The sequence below is a fragment of the Gossypium hirsutum genome, chromosome A02 (genome assembly GCF_007990345.1).
Source record: "Gossypium hirsutum isolate 1008001.06 chromosome A02, Gossypium_hirsutum_v2.1, whole genome shotgun sequence".
NCBI lineage: Eukaryota > Viridiplantae > Streptophyta > Magnoliopsida > Malvales > Malvaceae > Gossypium > Gossypium hirsutum.
In genome coordinates this window covers 15,470,402-15,478,551 of record NC_053425.1, presented here as the reverse complement: position 1 = coordinate 15,478,551, position 8,150 = coordinate 15,470,402, and the positions used below count along the sequence as shown (strand labels likewise).

The following is an 8,150-nucleotide window of genomic DNA, read 5'->3' as shown; positions in this document are numbered from 1 at the left end:
ACTGTTCATGTACTTTAGGATTATTATCTAATAAAATTAACATGTTGAATTTAAATAGTAAGAATTTAAATTGGAGAAAATGATGTTGGGAGAGATTATTTCATGTTTAAATTGACTTATCTTTAAATTTAATCATAATTTAATGTAACTATTAAACACAGTAATTCTTACACAAAAGCATAAAATTAACATAACTTAAGGTGTATTTGGGAAGTAACATAGTAATTAGATTTTAATGTATTACATGTTTAGTTAAATATGTAACCAACGAGTCTCGCTGAATCGGGTATAATTAGAACACTCTAATTTTTATTAGAGAGTAAAAATTGAAAGAACTAAACTAATTACTTTCAAACTTGTTTTATTCATTTTAAATTTTAAATTACACTTTACCACGTATTTAAAAAATTCTAAAAATTACAATTTCCCTTTCAATAAAATTTCACATAATGAAGTGTTTTACCAAAGGAGAGCAAACAAATTGTCACCCGCCGACCTCACAATGAGATGTGGCTGAAATCCAGAACTGCCCTAATTTACTAAGCAAGATTTGGATGGTGAGAAGATATGTCTAGTTTTTGTTGGCAAATTTTCATAGTTTTCTTAGACTTTAATGGCTTTCACATGTGAAAAAGCTTTTTATCTATAATCCCCAATCCCTCATTTATTCCATGCTTATCCAATTATATATATAAACAGTGACATGTACTATTTCCCTTAGACTATGATCATTTTTTATTTTGATTCTTATTAAATAAATTGTTTTAAATTTTTAATATCATTCCAAATAAAGAATTAAAATTAAAATCTAATCGCTTTGTTAAAAAAAAAAACCACTGCATTTATCATTTTAAGAAACATAAAAAATCTATTAAAAATAATCAAATCAATACAAATAAACCTTCACACGGTTGGCAAAAGGTGAGACGAGTATTGAATATTTAGGTTCAGATTTCATTATGTACAATTGCATTTGTCTGGATCTCTAATTCCACTTTGTGCGCATATCATGTATGAGTTCTGTCTGATTCTTCCCAGCTTTTTATTTGCAATCCTTTGTACTTGTTGATATTAAGAATCAATAAGGGAAGAGGTTGACGAAGGTACAAGGCAATTCACCCTATAAGGGCAGAAAGTCATCATGGACGGAGAGGTGATAAAGGGGGAGAAAGAAGGAGAGAAGGAGAGAGATTGCTAGAGGAGTAGATAAAGAAGAGGATTGTCTATCTAATGTACCCTTTCTACAGAGGTGAGAGGGCTTTATATGAGAGGTTTGGGATGCAACGAATAGGCATCTTATTAGTGAATGGGTCACCTCTTTGTCCCTATTAGAGGCGGCTCTATGATCCTATAGATCGGTAATGAGGCAATGTAGGGTGGCTTAACAAGTGATGGTCGTCTCATCATGATTGAAGGGCTCTAGGTGTTGGGTGCCAACTAGTCTTGCTTTCAGTGAAGGTGATTGATGGCAAAGGTGCACTTGATGAGGCGATGCTCAAGGGTGATATGTGGAGGTGGTATAACAATTGCCCATAATTAAGGGGGAGGTCATAAAATGACCTCCGTTGAGGCAATTGAATGGTCCTAAGGGGAAGTTGCTAAATGTTAGGGACATCTTCGAAGTTTTGGATGTTATACTTTGAAATTTGTGTTGAAAAAATCAATTTAGAAAACAGTGTTTTAGGCATAATAAAAGTTTAAAATTTTTTCTTTAAAATCGAGCCATTGTGATATTTATAGTACAAAACTTTAATCGAAATATACATGTGCTTTGTACAAGGTGGTTAAGTCGATCCCGATTTTCTATTGAACGATCTTCTCCGTTATTCTCGAACCACAAATAACTTTGAGTGTGGGTTAATCAAGCACTAAATTAGTTATAAAATTTCTAAAATACTTTCTTATATATAAATTAAATTATATTTTATGAGGGTATTTTATCTTCTTATATAGCAAAATGAGATTTGAACCTACAATACCGTGCATAATAAACAATTAGCTTTACCATGATAAGCAAAACATCAATTGGTTTTTATGTAAAGTTTGAACAAAAATATTTGTTACATAATTTTGTTCACTCACATCGTGAGTGCACTATAAATTTAATAAGAAAAGTTGTCATGGTTAATCTTAAAATTTTCAGTTAGTTTCTATATACATTTATACTATTATTTAAGCTCTTAATTAAGTTAGTGTCACTACCCAACTCAACTAGAAAAATTACGAAAATTTCTTTCCGCATTCAAAGAAGCTAAATTATTCGATGGTACTTTAATCTTTTTAATTTTTTAAAATAGTCAATAAAAAATTTACATGTGATGAAATTTAAACATGTAATCTTTAAGCTCTTAAAATCTTAATTTTGTCGCTTAACTAAAGTTTTATCTTATTTAATACATTTTAATTCTATTATGCATACTTTATTACCTCCATCAATTCTATATATTGCTAAAATTGTTAATTGATCTAGTGTCACAAGTTAACTCGACACCCGAATAAACAATTCTAGTGTATTTAGTATTCTTAATCTAATGTATTTATACATTTAAATTTCGTATTACTCACAATTTAATCTTCTTCTTCTTTTTCATTTTAATATTGTATATACTTTATAGGTTATTATTAATTAATCTAAAATTATATATTTCAGTATTTTCTATAAATTATTTATATATATTCTAAATATATAATTTGCAGGTGCCTAAACATATTTTTATTTAAGAAGGAATAAATAATTTTTAATTAGCAAAAGTGGGAAGAATGAATGATTCAAATAAAATTGGTGTCCCAAAACATTGTATATCTTAAAACAATAATCAAAAGGAAACAAATTCTTTTATTTGGGGTTCGCCGTTGGATGGGTCCTAAAGCTGGTGAAAGCAACGGTGTTGATTAGCTCATAAGTTTTATAATATAAACAATAAAGTAGATGATTTTTTTTTAAAGAAAAGAAAAACATCCATTTTGTCCAAAAAAAAAAAGAAGTAATAATTATATCTGACAACTTACTTACTGATGTTTTATTTTTAAGTATAACCTAATTGTATTAATGACATCATAATTTTAACAACTTAATTTAGTTCACTGTATATGACTTTCTTTTTAATTATAAACATCATCGTTATCTCATAATTTTTTTTTTATAATTTATAAACACGTACTTTATTTATTATACCATTTTTTTAGTATATTATAATTCTATTAAGTTTTCATTTTATTTCTAAAATTATTTAATTTAAAAATAATAATGGTCTAACCGAATGAGTTTTAGTTCAATTGACATAAATATTATTGTTAATATAAGAAAATATGGATTCAAATGCGTTAAAACACGTATTTTTCTCCTAAAAAAATTATAAATAATTTTAAATATTATATTAAAAAAACGAGATTATTCAAAATAATAATATCCTTAAAAACATTGATTTTGCATAGTAGAAAGTAGAGATCTCACCATTTTTGAATTCCCGCAATTATTTCTTTTGAAAATATCGAAAGATAAACAAAATTAAGCCCACAAATTTCAATAGATGTTACCCATATAGTAACTACACCTAAATTATTATTTTATCCGACTTAATTATTATTTAAAAATAAAATATAAAAATATTATAGAGATTTCTATACTAGGAGTTGGATTGTATTTTGTTCTCTATTTAAAAAAATGAACAAATTAGTCTATATGTGTTTGATTAAAAAGTAAATTGATTCTTTTGTTAAAAATTTAATCCAGTTTTACGGTTAAAAACTAGTCATTGTACATCAGCATAAGATATACGTGTCACTTTCTAGTTATTATGTTAACTACACTAGTTTTTAATAGTACAAATGCATGAAATTTTTAATAGCAATGATCAATTTACTTTTTTAATTTAATGTACAGTGACTAATTTACCTATTTTTTTAATAGAAGGGGCAACAACAATCTCACTCCTAGTATAAAGGTCTTCATGGTACTTTTACCAAAATAAAAATATTTTTATTTAAATTTTGATTATATAAATATATAGAGGGGAAGGATCCACTGACACCAATTTAAAACTAAAGTAGTTTGCACAATCCTGTAACTTTTTATATGATTTATATTTTAACAATTCATCATATTTCATGTTCCAACCATTTGATTATACACGTCAAATTTAGTGTAAATTAAAAAACTCTAACTATTTATTTTATGTAAAAAAAAACTTTCAATCGTTCAATATAATTAATATAGATGATATTTTAGTTTGACATAATAGAAATATCAAATTAATTTAAAATTTTACATGCATAATAAATTCAACTATTGAATTATTAATATTTCATTAGTACAAAAAGTTACGAAAGTTTGTTAAACTACTTTAATTTTAGATTGTGTAAATGAATCCACCCCATATATAAATATTAAAACAAATTTTTTATTATGTGATAAAAAGAATTTAACCTCAAAAAATGTGTCATCATATTTGTTTCCCTAACAACACAAAGTTATACAACATCAATGCATTATTTGAAAAACTTTCAACTATTATATATATATATATAAATAACATATTAAATTGAGATGATAAATATATTAGATTAATTAAAAATTTTACAAGCATAATAAATATTAATATTTTAATAAGAATTATTAAAATATTAATTATATAACAATAAAAGAATGTGAGGTTATTCATACTATTCCTCCAATTGCATTATATACTAATAAAGATGGGATGGGAAGCAGACCAAGTGAGCACTGAGTTTCAAGCATCTGACCCTCTAAAATAGGAAGAGATTAAAGACAGAGAATCTGAGTCTATGATCAGTCAAAACTCAAAAACCCAATAAAACTCACTCACACACTATATCATCTTATAAGTATATATCCCAACTTCAAAAATTCTCAACTATTATATATAAAGTTAATTATATGTAATAATTCTCAAAATATTTTTACTGTTATCAAAATTCATTATTAGTAGTAATTAATCACTTTATTATAATTCTTTTAAAAGAAATAAACAGCTGATCATGAAATAAATTTCATTTTAATCTTCAAGGGATGAAATAAACAATCATATACCAAATCTTTTGCATTACTTGGTTTTTTCTTTTCAGTTTTGGTAATATTGATTTCTCAAATTTCATTTTCAGTAATTCTTATCTATTAATATATTTTGTTGATTAAACAATGAAAATAGCACAATACCAATCATCCTTTCCCCTCTATAGGAAACACCATCATTGCTCCCAACAATCCTTTTCAACCTTAGAAATTTGAGCTTCTAAGATATATTCCTTTTAATTTCTTTTTCATCTTCATCATTTTCATATTTCATGAATTCATCTCCATTTATATAAATCCCTTCTTTTCATAACCTTTTTTTCTCCACACCCCCCCCGTTTCAATGGATCCATCTTCCATGAGCTCTGTGAATGGATTCTACACTTTCCTTACTCGTGGGTTAGATGATCTTGAAAGGGTGTATCTCTCTAATAATTTCATGTCAATCCAATTTCTTCAAAGGGTTCTTTGCCTTCTCAGATCTTTCCATTCCCAGTTGCTCATCCTTGTTCAAAAACTACATCTCCCTGTTGGTGATAAGTGGCTTGATGAATACATGGATGAAAGTTCCAAGCTTTGGGATGCTTGTCATGTTCTTAAATCAGGCATATCCGGCATGGAAACTTATTATTCTTCTGGGTTTAACATCATTTCTTCTCTTGATAATCATCGACATCTTAGTCCCCAGCTTTCAAGACAGGTCCTTCAATTCCCAAACTTTCTTCATAATTTCAATCATTCAATTCATGATCTGATTCCTTTTTAAATTCAAAACAGGTAATCAGAGCAATTTCAAGATGCCGGAGAGAAGCTATGGGATTAGAAGAAGAAAACAGGGGGTTCATGGAAACAAGAATCCAACCACTTTCATTAAAGTTGGAAGAGAAAGTTACAATGGAATCAAAGTTGAATGGATTCAATGGCTTCCGAGGAGTTTTATATGCAATGAGGAATGTAAGTTCATTGCTACTAATGATGTTACTATATGGCGGGGTTCATTTTTGGCCAGAATCAAGTATGGTAAGAGGGGGAAACGAAGGTTGTGTGTGTTTTGGATCAACATTCATGATATCAACAGCAAGATTGCAACAAAGAGTAGCAGAAGAGATAAACGGGATGAATGGGAAAGCAGGGATATTGTTGTATGAGTTTAGGAGGTCAAAGATGGCAATGGAAGAGGTGAGAGGGGAGCTGGAGAGGAGAGGAGGAGGAGGAGGGGTGGTGGAGTGGGAAACAGAAGTGGGGTTGAGGGAAAAAGTAGACAACATGAGAGGGTGTTTTGGGATATTGAGATCTGGGGTTGAAAATATTGTTGGACAAATTGATGATTTCTTTGATGAGATTATTGAAGGGAGGAAGAAGCTTTTGGACTTCTGCAGTCACAGGTAAGAGATTTGGGTAAAAATTGTAAAGGGAATCAGTTGTTGTTTCTTTTAACCCTTCTCTTCCTTCTAATTTTTATTTTTATTTTCATGCATTTTATTGCTTCTACCATGGAGATAGTAGTTTATTTTTTCTCTTCATATGGATGCTGGGGAGCAAAGCAGATGGATTTGGGCTTCAAAAATCTTGAAGAATCCCCCAAAAAGAGGAATTTCTCATGCAGGGCTTTCTCTAATGTTGTTTTTGGTATCTTGAATTAAAAAAAAGGACATAGAAGTTTCTGCTATCTTGAATTAAGAAATAATAAAAAAGGGAGAATATTAGAGTGTAATATTAAACAGTGGCTAGGTATTTTACTTTAATTTAATTTTGAAAGTGGGTTCCCTCTTGATCCAATGCTACCAAAAAGTAGAAGGTTCTATTTTGTAAACTTAAAAATAATAATAAAAAAATATAATAACAAATATATCAGTGGCAAAATAAAGTGTTTTTTTTTTTACTAAAATTTGATGAAAGTTATCTAAATATTCATTTTTATATTTGAAATCTTGAAGTGACAAAGGTTCTCTGTAGCATTTCACCAAGATATCCTAACTCGCTATTAATGGGGAAATTTCAGGCTCAAGATTCACCATTGGTGGCAATTTGGTGTTGAATTTATTAAAATGATACTTCATTTCATATTATTTTATTAAGGTTAAACTATAAAAATAGTCACTTTCATTTGTTTCAGATTAAATTTTAGTCATTTATATTTGAAATATTACGTTTTAGTCATTTATGTTAGAGTTCTGTTACGAAATGGTCACTATATTGTTAAACTCTGCTACCTCCTAACGGTAGCCCCACTTGACAGTCCAAATAGGTTATAAATGTCAACTTAAATATCCAGTTGGGATGATAATAGGTTTTTAATTAAATAATTAAAAATTTTAAATTAATTACACCTTAAAAAAAAGAAAAACATATCATCTCCTTTTTCTTTTATACTCTAAAACAACACACTGTTTAATGACAACCCTAAATTAAAAACCGTAATATTTTCTTCTTTTGCATCCATCCATCTTGGTATATATTCCTTTTTTGATATTTTCTTCACAATAGAAGAAACCCTTAAAAAGAATTCCAAAAGATAAAATCTTTAGTGTTTTATATCTGAAACACTATTTAATTTCTTTTCCCAAATCTTTCGAGATCCAATTTTTTCTTTCTTCAAACAAAAAGTCCAACAATACCCAAATACTCGAATAAACAAAAAATGGAGTTGTATAAATAGGGATTGCATTTTTATGCGAACCTGTAATTGAAAAAATGACTTTGAATTCGCAAAAGAAGAAGAAGAATACCCAAATACTAGAGACAAAGCGAAGGGGAAGGTAAGGTGAGCGAACTATAACCAAGAGGCAAAATTTTAGATTTTAGGGCAAAATTTTGTATTCTATTTTCATTAAAAAATTAAAAACTTATTCTCACCCCAACTAGATATTCAAGTTGGCATTTAAAATCCATTTGGACTGCCACATAGGATTGTCGTTAGGGAGGTAACAGAGCTCAATGATAAAGTGACCACTTTGTAATAAAACTCTAATATAAGTGACTAAATCGTAACATTTTAAACATAAATGACTAAAATGTAATCTGAGACAAATAAAAATGACTATTTTTATAATTTATCCTTTTATTAAATAATTCTAAGGATTTATGGTTAATGTAATATTTTAACTCTAGAAGCAAA

General features: G+C 28.3%; 1 protein-coding gene across 2 annotated transcripts; it reads left to right on the top strand.

The window, feature by feature from the left end:
* The first annotated feature begins 5,162 nt into the window (after window positions 1-5,162).
* LOC107951431 (uncharacterized) lies at window positions 5,163-6,881 on the top strand. 2 transcript variants are annotated; one of them, XM_016886494.2, is made up of 3 exons: window positions 5,163-5,732; window positions 5,810-6,417; window positions 6,536-6,881. In XM_016886494.2, the coding sequence occupies exons 1-3, from the start codon at window positions 5,376-5,378 to the stop codon at window positions 6,603-6,605; spliced, it is 1,035 nt and encodes a 344-aa protein (XP_016741983.1). In that variant the 5' UTR covers window positions 5,163-5,375; the 3' UTR covers window positions 6,606-6,881. The 2 variants fall into 2 exon arrangements, with proteins under 2 accessions (XP_016741983.1, XP_016741985.1); XM_016886496.2 differs by having other exon boundaries at window positions 5,165-5,732; window positions 5,810-6,881.
* The last annotated feature ends 1,269 nt before the right edge of the window (window positions 6,882-8,150 follow it).

Bases quoted from the DNA above. Each gene is read 5' to 3' on its own strand.
- LOC107951431 (XM_016886494.2), top strand. From the start codon at position 5,376: ATGGATCCATCTTCCATGAGCTCTGTGAATGGATTCTACACTTTCCTT. The intron at 5,733-5,809 runs GTCCTTCAATTC...AATTCAAAACAG, and splicing joins GTCCCCAGCTTTCAAGACAG to GTAATCAGAGCAATTTCAAG. The intron at 6,418-6,535 runs GTAAGAGATTTG...CCATGGAGATAG, and splicing joins TTGGACTTCTGCAGTCACAG to TAGTTTATTTTTTCTCTTCA.